General features: G+C 39.6%; 1 protein-coding gene across 1 annotated transcript; it reads right to left on the bottom strand.

Moving 5' to 3' along the window:
• Positions 1-1,030: 1,030 nt before the first annotated feature.
• LOC110737204 lies at positions 1,031-2,162 on the bottom strand. The gene is made up of 4 exons (XM_021917574.1): positions 1,923-2,162; positions 1,656-1,838; positions 1,485-1,605; positions 1,031-1,407 (listed from the first exon to the last, which is right to left on the bottom strand). Exons 1-4 carry the CDS (start codon positions 2,160-2,162, stop codon positions 1,031-1,033), a joined length of 921 nt encoding a protein of 306 aa, XP_021773266.1.
• Between the last annotated feature and the right edge of the window lie 17,840 nt (positions 2,163-20,002).

Here is a 20,002-nt window from a genome sequence, read left to right as displayed (position 1 = left end):
ACAGGTCGACCTGAACCCGACCCGACCCGACCTGTTTGCCAGCCCTACTGATGAACATATATTGTAAGGAATGTTGGTGGCAGACCTGGTGACATGTCAGAAGCAGCATATGTTCAACTATTAAGGGCAGAATTCACTGAGTTCATGAAGAAGACAAATGACTTTGTTGATTTTGTTCATATGTTGTTAAGATTGTTGTTGTTATGTATTTGGTCTTATTGGTTGTTGTTTTGAAATAGATGCAGTTCAAGAGTGGGTGTGTGAGCTGCAATGAGAACTTAGTTGTGAGATGTAATTTGAATTGATATTAATAAAAGTGTTTGTTTTATGTTATACTCCCCTGTTTCTTTAATTATTAACACTTAATGGTGCACTAACAAGAATAAAGTAGTAAAATTAGGGAAAATGAAGTGACATAGAGAAAAGGCATATATTAACTGTTATAGCAAAAGCACTACAACCCAAATATATTGTTTCAGAAGGTTACATCAAAAGTAAGACAAACATAATGAAAAACTTGTACCAAGTTCCCAACAAGTACACTTGTTTCACAAAAAAAACTTAACCAATTGTCTGATCAAACAACACCAAACTTTGGTTTATATATACATCAAAATAGACTAAAAAGCATCTGCATATCTCAGAATTACATCCCCATCTCAGCTCTGGGACTGTGACAAGTCTTGTGGTTGACTTGACAGTTGTGAGCTTGTGAGCTCAGTTGCACCAGACCCTTCACCCTTTGATTTTGCTCTTGCTTCTTTTGTAGCATTTATCTGATCTCTCACTCTTGGGTTTCGTATCACAAGTGCTTCTCAAGCCCTTAGCTTTTTTCTAGTTAGCCCTCCTTTGCCAGTTTTTTTTTTTTATGTCCAAAACAACCACACCTTGAGCATCTCACAGTTCTTGACCTTTTGCCTGGCTGGTCCCCTCCTTCTTCCCTTTGCTTGTTTCTGCTAGGTCTACCAACCCCTTTTTTCATCTTTGGTGGGTGAATATGATGAGGGTTCTCAGCAGCAGATTCAGGCCACTAACTAAGATCTGGGATAGGAGTTATGCAATGACTGTACACCTTCTTGTAGGTCTGTGCAGAATACCAAGAACTAACATAATTGTGAAGGTCAACTTTTGCATGAGTCATTGCCCTTATAGCATGTCTGCAAGGTATGCCAGACAATTGCCAAGCTCCACATGAGCAAATCTTACTGTTTAGGCTAAGAGGGAACTGTGATTTACCCTCATGAATCTCATATTCCTCTGGGCTTAACTGGAAAGCTCCATAGGTTGTAGAGGCTTTGCTGATCTCTCTGACCAATCTTGCTATCTTGGGGCAGAGTTCATCATTATTCAAGGCCATTGCAGCCTCTTTCCTTGAAGCTATCCTGACCATGCACACTCTCCTTATACCTATCATAACATAACAATCAAATTAGTAATGTAATCATTCAAAAAAAGTGTGAAATGCAAGCTAGCTTGATTATTACCTTCTAGTAAAGTCAAAACTGGCCTGCATCTATCAGCTCCAAGTGTTGACTTAAAACTCTCAACAAAGTTTGAAGTGTTGGAGTCATTGCACACATTTGGATCAAATTTGTGTTTACTCCACTTAGATTAATGGCCTAAATCTGTAAACCATTTCATGACATCCTCCTCACCTTTCTTTTTAAGTCTCTCCATTGCCTTTCTGAATGTGAATTTATTTGTAGCATTGCAAGCTCTCCAGAAAAGGATGTACATAAGTGGACCTGGGAAAGCTTCTTGTAATTTATACTCAAGTATCTGCAACAGTACCTTCTCTTAGCTTCAAGCCAAACAGTTTTCAATGCAACATCAACACCCTACAACAATCACATTTATCAATGTATGCCATGGAGATGCAGTTAAATATAGCAATCAAGAAATGAAAAAAAGGAAATATATACACACCTTCTGCCTGTCAGAGATGATTGTCCAATATGTCTTCCTGAATCTTTGACTATGTTGTGGATGTGCCAGAAAAAATAACTCCAGCTATCTTTGTCTTCACTGCTGACAATTGCATATGCAACTGGGTATATCTCATTGTTACCATCCAAGGCAACAACAGATAGTAAAATTCCACCATAATTGCCCTTCAAATGAGCACCATAACAAGTTAACCCTTGGAATGCTTTCACTCTCATGCCATGCCACAAAAGCCTTAGAACCTGGGTTGGTGCTCATTATAACTTCAATATATCTTGGCAAATGGTTGTATGAATCATCATGTCCTCCAAATATCTCATGAACAACATATCACTTCAACCTATATAAGGGGGCTTGCTTCAAGTAAATGCCAAACCTCTGAAATAAAAGCTCATTAAGGGCCTTTGCTGGAATGTCTGGATTTTCCCTTATGTCTTCCATTACCTTTGGAACATCCCATTAAACTATACAAATTGGGTTATACATTTCTAACCCCCTGCAGTTATGCACATCTGGCCAAATCTTCTTTATAGCTCAAGTCTTGCCATCTGGCAGCCTACTAGCATGCATCCTCCACTCACAGCATTGTGCCAAGCAGGTTATAGTGTACCTCTTGTTGTCTGCAGCCACCACAGCAATTGCAAAGCCTTCCTGAACTGCATAATCTTTCAAGGTGTCTCTCACATGGGCCTTGTCAATAAATATCATCCATGCTCTAAGCACTATCTTCCCAAATTTGACTTCTTCATACATCTCCCTGTGCTTATAAAGCTTATCCATATAATTATCATCATCAGAATAATTAATGAAAGCTGACCAAAAGGTAGGTTCCCAGTTGTCTTTTATGTGGGAAACAGTGCTTAAATAATGTAACTCATCTCAGGAACATCACCATCAGGAATTAATTCTCCATCTGAGTCTACTGGTTCATCGTCATGCACACCAACCTCATAATCACCATCAGAAGAATCATCACCACCAAATTCATCACCAGAACCATCAGGATCACTGCCAGCACCACCCAAACCATATGTAACCCTCCTTCTAGCACTAGGTGCACTACTTTTCCCTAACTTTATGAGTTATGTACCTTATTTAGGCACTCTCCCTTTCTGACCACTCCATATACCCTTCCTAATTTGAGTACTCTTAGGAATTTTTCTAGCAAATAGGTTAGGGTCAGTGATAATATTTAATTTGATGGTTGGTTGTTTGGACTTGATCTGGGAAGGGGAGTGGTGTGATTAGCTGTGACTTGGGCTGGTGAAAACCTAGGACTTCTTCTCCCAACAAGTGTTTTGAAGACAGTGTGTGGTGAAATTGGAAAAGGAGGTAACTTCTCACTCCCAGACCCAATTGATTCCAACTGTTTGGACTTGCCCTTACCCTTCCCACCACCAGAACCAGCCTTGCCCTTACCCTTCCCACCTCCAAAACTGGCCTTTCCCTTATCCTGAGCCTTTTCACAGTATTTCTCAAACTCCTTCCTACCCTTAGTGTATTCTTTGCTAGACTGCTGACCATGACTCTCTTCAAACTCATCGTGTAAATCAGCAAAGGTAGTGTTTGGGTCATGATTAACTTCAGTCCCAAAAATCTCATGTAATGGAGGACTACTAGGAGTAACCACACTAGTAGGGGCAGTAGCATGCTCATAGTATTTCAATCTCAATCTCCTTCTAGGCTTTAGTTTGGTGTTCTCATTCCCTATCTCAGAAGGAGTGGTATTTTCTACAGGAGGCTGGGAATTCTCACTCACAGTCAATGGTAGGGATGGTTGGTTTAGAGGTGGTGATTCTGGTTCTTCATGTACACCCTGGCTAGCTAGTTTAGCAGCTAATTTGTTCCTCCTAAACTCAGATACTAAGTCATTCATAAAAGTTGAATTTAAAGTAGTCCTAACCAAAATCTCATACATCTTAGCATCAGGAAGTGTCCTAAACATGCTAATCAGACCACCATCATCATCTATTGGCCAATGTTTGCCCCTATATGCATAAGCAAGTATAGGGTTCAAAATAACTACTCCCTTTTTTTGTAAAATATCTTCAAATTCTATCATTAAGCCCATCAAGTTGCACTTATCACCGTCCACATCAATATCAACATTATGCTGCTTATACTTAAATCTCAGTGTAACCATGTCATCCATTCTGCAAAGTAAATTACACTACCACGATTTAAGCACAACAGTAGATTACAAACTCAAGAACACATATTTAAACCTAGATTAAGCATAAAATCACTAACACTATAGCATGCAAACTCAAAGTCATCAATTTTGAATAAAGTAACTCAGAGAGTACAGAATTTAGCAAGCATACATGTTCATAGGCAAATCGAACATAAATCAAGGCTAAATTAAGCAACATTAGAGCATAATTCAACCAGTTAACATAATTCAACCACTCACAAGAAATAGCAAACTTCATCTAAAACCTAGCAATTTAAAGCAAATAATTAAGAAATTACAAGAAATAACCACTAACCTTTTACAATCCACAAAGCAGGCCTGAATCTCCAAGAATTCTGCTTCAGAAGCGCGACAATTAGGGTTTGAGGAAGAGTAAGTACAGGGGAGAGAGTGAAGAAGATAAACGATAAAAAATTTGGAGTAAATGTCGACAGTTGGGCTTGGAGGGAGAATTAATGAGTAGGGGGCATTTTAGTCAAGTCAAGTCAAGTCTAAGCAAAATCCCTGTCATTAACCCTAACTTAACGTTTGATTAACGGTTTGCTTACTGTAGTAATTAGTGATAATTATGAGTGTACCGCTGATAATGAAAACTTAATGAGGTGTACTAAAGATAAAAGCCAAAAGCTGGAGTATAAAAGTGATAATTTCCCTTTTTTATTGAATAATGTACGACAATTCATATTTGTAGTTTTAATAGTTAGGTAGATAGAGTTGCAAAACCCCCTAAAAAATAGACTGATTCTTACAATTTGTTTCAACTTCAATTCTCTCCCATGCCCTTTTAAGACATTGTTCTTTTCACATCATAAAAAATGAATATAGAATATATTTTACTAATTAAAGTTAAATTAATTTTTCATAACTTTATTTTAAACAGCCACATTCAAATATCATTTTCCACCTAAAAATGATATTTTTAAATATATATCGAAACTGACGTAATAAAGTTTTATTTTAATTCGTATTGATGATTTATACGAAGTATATAAGTATACCTGGACCAGCTAGGTTGAATGGAACCAACAAAAGGACATTTTTAAACGACATATAATCAATTTAAAACTTGCTATGTATATGCTTTTATATTCCTAACAAATTGGTTTTTAGAGTTCTATATTTATGAAATAAATAAATAAATATATACTCTATTATACCTACTTATTAAAAATGCTTTTTAGAGTGTAAACAATAATAGAGACTAGAATTAAAGCTGGGAAGATGAAGATTTTTAATAGGGGCTTTTAGCCATAAAATAAATAATATGGCCAAAAGGGGCTTTGACTTCTTCATGTTCAAATTAGAATTCCAAGTTTCATGCTGGCCTAGCTAGGTCACCAACGAAAAAGTTGCGAAAAGAGTGGGGCAGCGGAATATTTTAAAGAAAATTAGAGCTCTTTTTACTTATTTCCATTGTATTATCTGTTGTTATTGCATGTTATTTAAGGACTAGCCCTTTTGTGACCATTGTAAAAAAACAAAAAAAAACTCACCAACCATCTTAAATTAAAGCATGGAAAGCCAGCTAATTTTTGTATATGCCGAAATAGATCAATTGTATAAGAGAAGATCAACATGGTATGGCCAAAAGGGGCTTTGACCCAAAGCATTAAATTTAATTTAATAGGTTGGATCTAGTACTACTACTAGGGTTTGATTGAGGAATGGTTGATTTTTTTTTTTTTTTTTTAATTTAGATGAATGTCATCATAAGGATCCAATCGATCGATTTCATGAATTTAATGTTACAACTTGATTGTATATGAGGTACGTACATGGTCGTGTTTATTTAGACTTAAAAAGTAGTATTGGAATAGCTTATCAGTTACACAACACACTTCCTTTATCGATCGATCTTTTAATGATTTACTTATATGATTGTACGTCAATAAATATTATTAAGGCTTGAGTGGCAAAGTTCACATAGGTTGGTAAAGTTATGTGCACTATACGAGAGAGAGGAAGCAAGTGGCTAGAAAAAACATAACGAAAGAATGATAACTTGCTATTTGATATGATTTTAGGGTGTTTTGAACCTAGTTTACTTGATAAAAATTGCGTTTTGGTTCATTTTTACTCTATTATTATGCAATTTTTGTGTATCCTATGCTTCACGGGTTGTTGGTGTTTTTGTTGAGATTCTAGGTTCAAAAGAACGATCAAATGGAGCCCATGGATACAAAGCTGAGGTTAGAAGCAAGAAGATGGTTGAAAGAAGCCAAGGAAAGGAGCAATATAGAAGAAAAGATGGAAAAAAGGGCTTAGAAGACCCTGCACGGCTGTGCCAGACCTTGCACGTCCGTGCAGGAGGTTCCAGAAAGTTTCAACAAGCTGCCAAGGCCTGCACGGCCGTGCTTAATTTGGCATGTCCGTGCAGAAGAGGCTGCACGGCCGTGCCAGACCTTGCACGTCCGTGCAGGAGTGCTCCAGAAACTTAGAACATTCTGCCAAGGCCTGCACGGACGTGCCAAATTAAGCACGTCCGTGCAGATGTAGCTGCACGTCCGTGCCAATATCTGCACGTCCGTGCGGAGCTGCTCGATTCTTATCAGTACGTTCTGCCTCAATTCTGCCCCCTCTGCACGTCCGTGCCGAATCTGGCACGACCGTGCTTATGCTTGCACATCCGTGCCGAATCTGGCACGTCCGTGCAGACCTGCAGTCAAGCCCGATTCTTGTTTTCTCCGTCCTTTTTATTTGGGGGTCTTATAAATACCCCCCCTTTGAGCTCATTTGAAGGGGGGGGGGGAGTTTTTTTAGAGCTTTCCTCTTAGTTTGTAGTCTTAGAACATTAAATTCTCAAATCATTAGTTAGTTCTTAATTTTTAGCTTGGAAGCATTCAAATTCAATCATTGTAGAAGACAAAATCCACCATTGTTGCTCACTTTGAAGCTTCATAGTAACCATTTCTTACTCATCTTTTCTACTTCTCTTTACTTTGTTGTTGATTACTTGCTTAATTCTTGCATGCTTAGATTGTTAATTAGCTTAATCCTTAGTTTGAACTTGTTCATGAATTGCTTGAAACCTCTAATTGCTTTAACCTCCATGGATTGTGAGTAGTCTAAATTCTAGGGTTTGGGTAAAACCCTCAATGTATTCACTAATTACTTGTTGCATGTGCTAATTTGGTTGTTGTGGGATGATGATTAGTTGAGCTTAAGTGGTTTAATTGCTTAGTTCTTGTATATGGCCATTGCTAGAACTATTTATCCAAGCTTTCTCAACGAAGGATCGAGAGATGAACTTGGGTTAGCTCCCTTATGCTTAATTGACCCGAAATGCCATGAGAATAGGGATTACCGGTCAAGGGAATGTTTATGTCATCGTGATTATGCTTTAACACTTGTTTTATGCTATGTAACCACGAGAGTAGGTTGTATTCACGATTCAAGTAATCCCTCTAGCTTGAGAGAGTAGTTGGGTGCTTTAGATGACTTCCCCTAATTTGTCCCATTAATTCACCTTGATTGTAGCATGCTAATTGTGATTTGTGATGAAATTGAGTGGTATAACCCAAGCCCTAGATTCCTCTTAATATTGTTAATCTCCTCTTAGCTTTAGTTGAATTGAATTAGAAGAAGTTACTCAAAACCAACTCAATTTAGAATTCATTTAGCTTATTTAAACGGTAGTACTCGGTGGTTGATTCAACGCCTCTCTTGGGTTCGACCCTTTCTTACCCTTACTATTGTTAGTGAGACCAAGATAGGAATTATTATCTTTGGTAGGCTCGACGACGGCCTATCAAATTTTGGCGCCGTTGCCGGGGAGGCAAAGTCACATTGAATGTATTATTGTTGAATGAGACTAGATGTGTGTATATGTATAGTAGTTTTCTTACCTTAATTTTTGTTTATGTGTGTTTAACTTACGATAGTCATTGCTAACGTTTTTCTTAGCTTTGTTTGACTTTGCATGACACGAAAGAGTAAGCAGTCACCGCTTATTCCCGTTGATCCAGAGCTAAATAGGACTTTGAGAAACGTGAGGAGACTCTTGCAAGGCACACCCGAGTTTTCCATTGTATATTCGGATTCCGATCCGGAAGAGGTTTTTGGAGCTAACGAAGAAGATAATATGGGAGAGAATCCTCCTCAACCATTGTTAAGAGACTATGACCACCCCAACGCATTCCAACTTCGGAGTGGCATACGTCTTCCCACCACGAATGCAAACAACTTTGAGCTTTCACCACAACTCATCCGTATGATTCAAAGCGATCAATTCGGAGGTAGTCCTCATGAGTGTCCTTTTTCTCATTTGGACAACTTTCTTGAGTTGTGTACAACCATCAAGCAAAACAACATTTCGGAAGAGTTCATCCGTATGCACATGTTTCAATTCTCCCTCCGTGATAAAGCAAAACATTGGTTGAGAACAGTTGAAGAGGGATCATTGAGTACATGGGACGAGGTCACTAGAGCCTTTCTTGGAAAGTATTGTCCTCCGGAAAAGACCGTCGAATTAAGAATAAAGATCACCAATTTCAATCAATACATTGATGAAACATTGAGTGAAGCTTGGGAGCGTTTCAAAGATTACACAAGGAAATGCCCCCACCATGGTTTTACATCATGGATCATTGTACAAAGCTTCTATGACGGTCTCACTCCTATTTCAAGGTCCAACCTTGATTCCGGGGCCGGTGGTAGCCTCAAAAAGCTATCGGTGGATGATGCATATAAGATGATTGAAGAAGTGGCCAACCATTATGCATATGGAGGTGATCGAAGGCAACCTCAAACAAAGAAGGGCGGAATTCATGATCTTAGTGCAATAGATCTTATTGCATCAAAGTTTGATGCTAGCTCACAAGTTAGATCAAGCCACCCTCACACCCTCAAGCTCTTCCTCATAAGTCATGTCTTGTGAGACTTGTGGAGGAAATGATCACTTGTCCTCTTATTGCAACTCAACGAATCAAGAGCAAGCGGCGACAATTGGGCAAAGGAATGAACAATACTCCCAATCCCACAATCAAAGTTGGAAGCCCCAACAAAATACGGGATGGAAGCAATACAACCAAGGCCCCCCACAAAATAACTACAACCAAAATCAAACCCAACCTCAAAACCACTACAACCAACCTCATTCTCAAAACCAACAAGCTCCATACCACCATCCCAACCAAAGGGATCAAAACCACCAAAGATTACAATATAACCAACCCGCTCCTCCTCCTCCACCTCCTCAAAAGACTAGCCTTGAGTCCGTTCTTGAAACTTTCATGACTCAACAAATAAGGAACAATGCGGATATGAATGCAAACATCCAACAACTCCAAGCACATAATAAGATAATGGAGAGCCAATTAGCTCAAATTGCACAACAAGTTGGAAGCTCATCCTCCAATTCTAGTGGTCACTTTCCAAGCTCAACGGTAGTGAACCCAAAGGAGCAAGCTAAGGCTATCACTTTGAGATCGGGAAGGGGTTATGAGGGCCCGGTTATGAGTTAAGAGGAGCCACAAAAGAGAGATGAGGGAGTTGTGGTGAGAAGCGAGGATGATTTTGAAAATGAAGTAGTTGAAGTTGAGAGAAAAGAGCAAAAGAGTGATGAGGGAGCAACAAAGAAAGATGAGGGAGATGAAGAAAGAATAGAAAATCCCCCTATGAGAGTATATAAGCCCCCCATTCCGTTTTCTCATAGAATTGTAGAGAAGAAGTTGAATGAGAAGTTTTCAAAATTTCTTGAAGTCATGAGAGGACTTCAAGTGAACATCCCCTTTCTTCATGCTATGTCACAAATGCCTACCTATGCAAAAATTTTGAAGGATCTTCTATCCAACAAGAGTAGGCTTGAAGAGAGTGCAACCATCTCCCTTCCTAAGGAGGTGAGTGCAATCATTCAAAACAAGCTTCCCCAAAAGCTTGGTGACCCCGGTAGCTATGCAATACCGGTGAAGATTGGAGATTTGGAAGCTATGGTTGCTTTATGTGATCTTGGGGCAAGTGTGAGCTTGATGCCCTATTCTATTGCAAAGACCTTGAAAGTTGGAGACTTGAAACCAACAAGAATGTCCTTACAACTAGCCGACCGTACGGTTAGGCTACATTTGGGGATTTTTGAAGATGTGCCGGTTCAAGTTGGAAGAGTATTTGTGCCATGTGATTTTGTAGTAATGGAGATGGAAGAAGATTCAAGAGTACCCCTCATTTTGGGGAGACCATTTTTGAACACCGCGGGAGTGGTGATTGATATGAAGGAAGGAAGATTGACTTTGAATGTGGGAAATGAGAAAATTTCATTTTCATTCTCACAAACTTTGAAAAAGCCATTGATTGATGAAGTTCATAGAATTGACACATTGGAGAGGGACTTAGAAGAGTTCCGAGAAAGATTGTATGAAAGAGATCCTTTACAAGCTACCTTAACGGGAAGCTTAGTTGAGGAGGGTGAAGAAGCAAAGGGGTATGATCTCTTGCTCAACCAACCTTTGGCCCGCGAGGTGATAAAATTTGAAGTGCTTAACGTGGAGGCAAAAGAGGAGAGGACTACGCCTCCTCCTAAGGTTGAACTTAAACCCCTTCCCCCTCTACTTAAATATTCTTTTCTTGATGATAGTGAGAATTATCCCGTTATTGTCAATGCTAAGCTCGATGACACCTCTCTTGAGAAACTCCTAGTTGTTTTAAGGAAGTATAAAGATGTCAATGGGTACAAAATTGATGACATTAAGGGGATAAGTCCCACCATATGCATGCATAAAATTCTACTTGATGATGATCATGCTTCCTCTATTGAGCACCAAAGAAGGATCAATCCCAATATGAAGGAAGTGGTAAAAAAAGAAGTTTTAAAACTTCTTGAGGCGGGCATAATCTACCCTATCTCCGATAGTAAGTGGGTTAGCCCGGTTCAAGTTGTGCCTAAAAAGGGAGGCATGACCATCATTAAAAATGATAAGGGTGAGACCATTTCTACGAGGTCGGTCACTGGGTGGAGGATGTGCATTGATTATCAAAAATTGAATAAATCCACCCGGAAAGACCACTTCCCACTCCCCTTCATTGATCAAATATTGGAAAGACTAGCATCACATAGTCATTATTGCTTCTTGGATGGATACTCGGGATTCTTTCAAATTCCAATCCACCCCGAGGACCAAGAAAAGACTACATTCACATGTCCTTTTGGCACCTTCGCATATCGAAGAATGCCATTTGGGCTTTGTAATGCACCTTCCACATTTCAAAGGTGTATGATGTCTATTTTTTCCGACATGCTTGAATCATCAATTGAGGTATTCATGGATAACTTTTCTGTTTTTGGTTCATCTTTTGACACTTGTCTTTCAAACTTGATTAAAGTGTTAAAAAAAATGTCAAGAGGTGAACTTAGTTTTGAATTGGGAGAAATGTCATTTCATGGTAGAGGGGGGAATTGTTCTTGGTTATGTGATTTCTAGTAGGGGCATTGAGGTAGATCGTGCCAAGATTGAAGTAATTGAGCGCCTCCCACCCCCTAAAAATGTGAAGGGGATAAGGAGCTTTCTTGGACATGCGGGTTTTTACCGCCGGTTCATAAAGGATTTTTCAAAAATCGCAAAGCTGCTCACTCAATTGTTGGTAAAAGATGCCCCTTTTGTGTTTACCAATGATTGTTTGCTAGCATTTGATAGTTTGAAGGAGGCCTTGATTTCGGCTCCTATAATTCAACCCCCTAATTGGGAGCTTCCTTTCGAGCTTATGTGTGATGCTTCGGATTTCGCCGTTGGGTCTGTTCTTGGACAAAGGAAGGACAAGAAGCTCCATGCTATCTATTATGCTAGAAAAACATTGGATGAGGCACAAAGGAATTACACAACCACGGAAAAGGAGTTTCTAGCCATTGTTCATGCAATTGAGAAGTTTAGGTCCTACTTGTTGGGCTCTAAGGTCATAGTCTTCACCGACCATGCTGCCTTGAAGTACCTCTTGTCCAAGAAAGAACCTAAGCCAAGATTGATACGGTGGGTCTTGCTCTTGCAAGATTATGATAATGAGATTAGAGACAAGAAGGGTGCCGAAAATGTTGTGGCCGATCATCTTTCACGGTTGCCTATCTTTGTAGGTGATCTTGATAACTTGCCAATTGATGATTCATTTCCGGATGATCGACTATTTGCCATCCTTCAAGCACCGGCACCATGGTTTGCGGACATTAAAAACTACTTGTCTTGCTCTATTCTTCCTCCCGACCTCACCTATCAACAAAAAAGGAAGTTTCTTCATGATGTTCGCCAATACTTTTGGGACGACCCCTTGCTCTTTAAACAAGGTGTTGATGGCCTTTTTAGAAGGTGTGTCCCGAATGATGAGATTGAAAGTGTTATCACAATGTGTCCCTCCTCACCTTGTGGAGGACATATGAGTGCTAAAAAAACCTTGGCAAAGATCTTACAAAGTGGTTTCTATTGGACTTCAATGTTCAAAGATGTGTGGGGTGTAGTGAAAGTTTGTGACCGGTGTCAAAGAACCGGAAATATTTCAAGAAGAAGTGAAATGCCGTTGAACAACATTCTTGAGTTGGAGATTTTCGATGTATGGGGCATAGATTTTATGGGGCCTTTCCCGACCTCTTTTGGGAATAAATTCATTCTTGTGGCCGTCGATTACGTGTCAAAGTGGGTAGAAGATGTTGCATCTCCTACTAATGATGCTAAGGTGGTGGTCAAACTCTTCAAGAAGGTCATTTTTCCGAGGTTTGGGGTGCCACGTGCCGTCATTAGTGATGGAGGTTCGCATTTTGCAAAGCGGTCCTTCCAAGCTCTTCTTGAGAAGTACGGTGTGAGGCACAAGGTGTCATTGGCTTACCACCCTCAAACAAGTGGTCTAGCCGAAATTTCAAACCGGGAGATAAAGGTGATCTTAGAAAAGACGGTGGATAGGTCTAGAAAGGATTGGTCTACGAAGCTAGATGATGCCCTATGGGCCTACCGCACCGCATTCAAGACTCCCATTGGTACCACCCCTTACAAGCTAGTATATGGGAAATCATGCCATTTACCGGTAGAACTTGAGCATCGTGCTCATTGGGCTATTAAAACGTTGAACTTTGACCTTCAAAGTGCCGGTGAAAAGAGGTTACTTGACCTCCATGCCTTGGAAGAGCTAAGATTGGATGCATATGAGAATGCACGGATTTACAAGGAAAAGACCAAGGCTTGGCATGATAATCATATCAACAAAAGGGAGTTCAAGGAAGGTGACAAGGTCCTACTATTCAATTCCCGGTTGAAGTTGTTTCCGGGTAAGCTAAAATCAAGATGGAGTGGACCTTTTACCGTCAAGAAGGTGTTCCCATATGGTGCAATCGAAATTTCCAAAGGGAATGGTGAACCGTTCAAAGTAAATGGCCAAAGGCTAAAAGCGTACTTTGACGGTTTTGTGAATGAAGAGGCAAAAGTTGTTCACCTTGATGAGTTCGATATTCCTCACTAACATTTGATCCCGCAATGTCGTCAAGCTAGTGACGTTAAAGAAGCGCTTCCGGGAGGCAACCCGAGTATTTATTGAAAAGAGAAGTAATTATAAAAAAAAAAAGGGAAAGAAATCGTGCACCATCAGGTATGCACGGACGTGCAGAACATCGCACGTCCGTGCAGATGTAGGCAGAACCATACAGAAAATGGATAGCTGAAATCTGAAGCTTCGCACGTCCGTGCCAAAAATCAGCACGACCGTGCCAAGTTGCACGTCCGTGCCAACCTTTGCATGTCCGTGCAATCGAAGACAGAAGAGGCGGCTATTTTGCCAGAAACCTGCACGTCCGTGCAGACCTTAGCACGTCCGTGCAGGTTCAACCTGCACAACAATATGGCGATTTCTACTAAATATATATATATATATATATATATATATATATATATACAAAATTATAATAGCAAAGACCCCCCATACTCACAATTCTCACTCCTCTTTCACACTCAAATACTCCTTCCTCCTCCATACTCCATACTTCATACTACTCCTATTTCTCACCCTTCAAACTCCATTTTTCACTTAAATCCCAACTCTAAACTACAAATTTAACTCCTCTTTCAAAACTCTTCACAAATTACTACCCCTTTTCACCACCAAAACCCCAAAATACCAAAATTTCATCAAACCCTAACTTTCAACATTGATTTGGGGGTTTCTTGAATTTTGATTTTTAAGCAAATTGGGTGAACAAGGGCCTTCAATTAACAACAAGGAGTACTAGAAAGGTTCATTTGCGGGTTCTACACCCACGATATTCTTGGTATAATCTTTCTAATCTCAAGCTCTTCCTATATAGTTTAAATGCTTGTTGGTTGATATTATGAGTAGTAATAGTTCAAATTGTTGACATTTTGTTAAGAAATTGTGATTGTTGTTAGTTTAGTAGTATAAAAGAAAAAAAATTTGGGTGAATTGTGAGCATTGAAATTTTGGTTGGTGATAGGTTTGTGTGAGTATAGATGCTTTTGGTGTTGGATTGTTGAATTGTTGTTGGTAAATTGTGAGCATTGACAATTTTGTGTTGGATTGTTTGAATTGATAAGATCATTGTTGGTAAATTTTCGAGCTTGTTCTAGTTGTGTGTTGGTTAGGTGGAAGACTTAGAGCCTTGTGTGTTTCAAGTACTTGTTCATTAGGTGTTGTGCTTGCTTGAAGTGTTTTTTTTTTTAAAAATTTTTTTTGACCATGTCAAGAAGAAACCAACCAAGAAACACCTCATCCGCTAGGCTTAGAAATCCTCCACCTCCATCAACCATCGAACCACCGCAAGTGGACACCTTAGGTATTGTCTTTAATAATTTGGATTTCATGAACAACTACCTAAGAATTAGTAGGAGAAGAATTCGGCCAACGAAATTTTACAACCATGAGGTAGCCGAAGCCTTAGGTGTAGAGAATGATGTTAGACAACTATTTTTTCAAACCGGTGTCCCAAATTGGTTGGAAATGCATGCTAACACCTATAAACGGCTTACCTTAGAATTCCTCTCCTCACTATATGTCCACCGAGATAACCACAACAACCCCCGTTACCTGACCTTCCAATTGATGAACACCCATCACAAGATGACCATAGAACAAGTGAACCAAGCATTTGGGTGGCCAACGGATGGCAAATTCGGACCTAAGGATAAGCCTTCCGGAAAGCATAACCCGGGATCTTTTTGGAGAAAAATCACCGGCCTATTTACTAGAGATCCTAGGACCGACAAGGCCACGACCATAGTACACCCCGCCTTTAGACTATCCCAGCGCCTAATAGCTAATACTATTTTTGCTAGGGGAGATAGTTCGGGTGTAGTTTCTAACCGTGAGTTGCTTTTTCTTTGGCACTTGTGTGAGGGTGACGAAAGGTTGAATTTAGGGGCTTGGCTTGTAGACCACCTAGATGACGTATCCTCGGGGAGTGGAGTGATAACAATTGGAGGGATGATCACTATTATTGCTGCTTTTCTTGATCTTAATTTTGCAGATTTGGAGATCATTCCCGGACCAACGACACTTGACATCCGCTCCCTCAAGGCTATGCATTGGTTGGAGGAAGATGAAGAGGGTAGGACCTACACGTGGATGGTAAGTAGGCGCCCCTATGCAACTTTGCCAAATCCGAAAGCCACGGTTATTTACGACCCCGAGAATTGGGTCTTTGAGCCGGACTTTGAGTGGATTCCGGGTGGAGAAGATGACCAAGCCCAAGGCGGTGAGGAACAATTCCAACAACAACAACAACAGCAACAACATCATCAACAATTTCAACAACATCAACATCATCAACAATTTCAGCAACAACAATTTCATCAACAACACGGGTTCCAACAAAGGGACCAAGAGGGTTACCAAGATCAAGGTGTGGGTGAAAACAACCCATACCTCTCTTTTGAGCAGCAAGTAGCCAACATGAATGCGAATTTTGCCCGCATGACCACCGAATTCGAGACCTTAAGGGAATCAAACGAAGACATGAGGACTTCTTTTGACAATATGAGAACAAGTTTCGAAAGTCTCAGATCGGAGTTGGGCGATTTCCGCACTGTGTACCGGCATCTCTACCCAGGGGGCTCAAGCTCCCAAGGGGGCCCGAACCATGAGTTAGTTTCTTCCTCCCCTTCTCTTTGTGCTTGCATTGCTTTAACATTGGGGACAATGTTTATGATAGCTTGGGGGGGGGGGGAGTGTTCTTCATGTGTCATTGGTTCGTGTTGTGTTTTCGTGTTTCCATGATTGAGTTCGCTTGTTGTTTATTCCCATTCCCTTCTTCCCTAACATCCAAATCCTTTAAATCCAAATTTGCTCCCTTTGAAATCCAATACCCTAAATCCAAATTTCTTATCTTGTGAATACCTCTCTTATCTTTTTATTTAGATGTATAGTTTTTTTTTTTTTTTTTTTTTTTATGCTTAGTTTAGCTAGCCTAATGCTGTAATTTTTCATTTCTTATAAAAAAATTATTAAAAAACAAAAAAAATATTGAAAAATGAAAATTGCCCAAGGATGAAACTCAAATGACGACGCTAATATGTCTTGCTTGCTTGACTCTTGAGTGATGAGTAAAAGTTCTTTTAGAAGGGTGTATGCAAGAGTTGGGGTCATTTAGAGGTCTATTAATCCTGGTTGCATTAGTGTATATGAAATGAAAGCCGATGAATGCTCAATTGCACGTCTAGCATATGATATTGTCAATTTTACCCAAAGTAGGATATGTTTGAGTCAAATTGCGGTCCCTTGTGCCCTTAATGTGCCTCCTCTCCTCCCCGAAATGAAACTCTATTAAGGAATTAGCTCTACTTGTATTATGTGTAATAAGTGGCATAATAAGCCACACGTTCTCAATAAAGAAAGAGCCGCTCACAGTTAAAAGAGGCGAGAGCATTGAAAGTTGAAAAAAAAAAGAAGAGCATAAAAAAAAGGGGAGAACAAAAACTACCCCAAAACTTCTCAAAAAAATAAAATTTCTCTTCTTTAGAGGTCAACTCGTGGATGCCTCCCACACCTTGTTTGCATTGATGTTTCTTATGAAATTCCCGAGTTAGAGTGTAGTTAAGGGGCCTTGGGTGTGCATTTTGGGAGGTGGACTAGCATTTTGAGATTTTATAACCGAAAGAGGGCTTGTTACAACTTTGGAATATCTAGGTGTGCTCTAATGAACTAGTAAAAGGCCAAAGGAAGTATCCTAGTGCAACCTTGTTTAGTTCTCCTCTCTACCCCCAACTCATGTGTACATTTGTATGATTGGTAATTCTTGAAAGTCGTTCACTTGTCTTGCTTGTGTCTCATATCCCGATGAGTTGACTTGGGCGAAAAATTGAACTTGTGTGATTTTTGTCGATGTGTTGTGGATTGCGTGAGTTGTGGGGTTAACTCATTGGAAACCCTCACGAGATAAAAACTCGTCCTCTAAGGCGACTTAGAGGTTTAAATTGCTTCTCACTTGTGCTAAAAGTGATGATGGTTGTCACCATGCGAATTTGTTTATTTATGCTTCCCCCTTGTTGCCTCTCCTTGGATTGATGATTAGCAAATTTTTTTCCTCCTTTGGTTTGACATGTTTGTTTTGCTCGAGGACGAGCAAAAGCTTAGCTTGGGGGGATTTGATAACTTGCTATTTGATATGATTTTAGGGTGTTTTGAACCTAGTTTACTTGATAAAAATTGCGTTTTGGTTCATTTTTACTCTATTATTATGCAATTTTTGTGTATCCTATGCTTCACGGGTTGTTGGTGTTTTTGTTGAGATTCTAGGTTCAAAAGAACGACCAAATGGAGCCCATGGATACAAAGCCGAGGTTAGAAGCAAGAAGATGGTTGAAAGAAGCCAAGGAAAGGAGCAATATAGAAGAAAAGATGGAAAAAAGGGCTTAGAAGACCCTGCACGGCCGTGCCAGACCTTGCACGTCCGTGCAGGAGGTTCCAGAAAGTTTCAACAAGCTGCCAAGGCCTGCACGGCCGTGCTTAATTTGGCACGTCCGTGCAGAAGAGGCTGCACGACCGTGCCAGACCTTGCACGTCCGTGCAGGAGTGCTCCAGAAACTTAGAACATTCTGCCAAGGCCTGCACGGACGTGCCAAATTAAGCACGTCCGTGCAGATGTAGCTGCACGTCCGTGCCAATATCTGCACGTCCGTGCGGAGCTGCTCGATTCTTAGCAGTACGTTCTGCCTCAATTCTGCCCCCTCTGCACGTCCGTGCCGTATCTGGCACGACCGTGCTTATGCTTGCACGTCCGTGCCGAATCTGGCACGTCCGTGCGGACCTGCAGTCAAGCCCGATTCTTGTTTTCTCCGTCCTTTTTATTTGGGGGTCTTATAAATACCCCCCCTTTGAGCTCATTTGAAGGGGGGGGGGGGGAGTTTTTTTTAGAGCTTTCCTCTTAGTTTGTAGTTTTAGAACATTAAATTCTCAAATCATTAGTTAGTTCTTAATTTTTAGCTTGGAAGCATTCAAATTCAATCATTGTAGAAGACAAAATCCACCATTGTTGCTCACTTTGAAGCTTCATAGTAACCATTTCTTACTCATCTTTTCTACTTCTCTTTACTTTGTTGTTGATTACTTGCTTAATTCTTGCATGCTTAGATTGTTAATTAGCTTAATCCTTAGTTTGAACTTGTTCATGAATTGCTTGAAACCTCTAATTGCTTTAACCTCCATGGATTGTGAGTAGTCTAAATTCTAGGGTTTGGGTAAAACCCTCAATGTAGTCACTAATTACTTGTTGCATGTGCTAATTTGGTTGTTGTGGGATGATGATTAGTTGAGCTTAAGTGGTTTAATTGCTTAGTTCTTGTATATGGCCATTGCTAGAACTATTTATCCAAGCTTTCTCAACGAAGGATCGAGAGATGAACTTGAGTTAGCTCCCTTATGCTTAATTGACCCGAAATGTCATGAGAATAGGGATTACCGGTCAAGGGAATGTTTATGTCATCGTGATTATGCTTTAACACTTGTTTTATGCTATGTAACCACGAGAGTAGGTTGTATTCACGATTCAAGTAATCCCTCTAGCTTGAGAGAGTAGTTGGGTGCTTTAGATGACTTCCCTTAATTTGTCCCATTAATTCACCTTGATTGTAGCATGCTAATTGTGATTTGTGATGAAATTGAGTGGTATAACCCAAGCCCTAGATTCCTCTTAATATTGTTAATCTCCTCTTAGTTTTAGTTGAATTGAATTAGAAGAAGTTACTCAAAACCAACCCAATTTAGAATTCATTTAGCTTATTTAAACGGTAGTACTCGGTGGTTGATTCAACGCCTCTCTTGGGTTCGACCCTTTCTTACCCTTACTATTGTTAGTGAGACCAAGATAGGAATTATTATCTTTGGTAGGCTCGACGACGGCCTATCAAAGAGGCATGTGACAAACTCAAACAAACACCCTAAAAAGATACATTGAACTATCTTAAAGAGGCGGAGGGAGTGTCTGTACCAATAACCTAATTAAAATACGAGTGCTTCTAAATATCAGAATTTGACAAATTAATTACTAGTGATTTTACGTTTAGAATTTTGAGTATTGTTTTGATGTTTTAATTTGATATAGATGAACACGAAATACTAATAATAATAATAATAATAATAATAATAATAATAGAAGAAGAAGAAGAAGAAGAAGAAGAAGAAGAAGAAGAAGAAGAAGAAGAAGAAGAAGAAGAAGAAGAAGAAGAAGAAGTAGTGTAAAGAATATTTATTTATTCTTTATATAGCCTTAAAGCCAGACTAAAATTTCAATCTTCTTTTAGGAAAAAATCATCATACATTAATACAGTACCATAAAGAAGAAGAAGTGTAATTAATATTTATTTGAATTTTTTTATATAGCATTAAAGACTATAATTTCAATTTTCTTTTAGGAAAAAAAAAAAACCTTACGTACATTATCATAATGCTGGGTCA

This window comes from Chenopodium quinoa, unplaced genomic scaffold, assembly GCF_001683475.1.
Source record: "Chenopodium quinoa cultivar QQ74 unplaced genomic scaffold, ASM168347v1, whole genome shotgun sequence".
In the NCBI taxonomy this organism is placed as follows: Eukaryota; Viridiplantae; Streptophyta; class Magnoliopsida; order Caryophyllales; family Amaranthaceae; genus Chenopodium; species Chenopodium quinoa.
The sequence above is the reverse complement of the archived record's forward strand: the minus strand, read 5'-3'. Positions and strand labels throughout refer to the sequence as shown.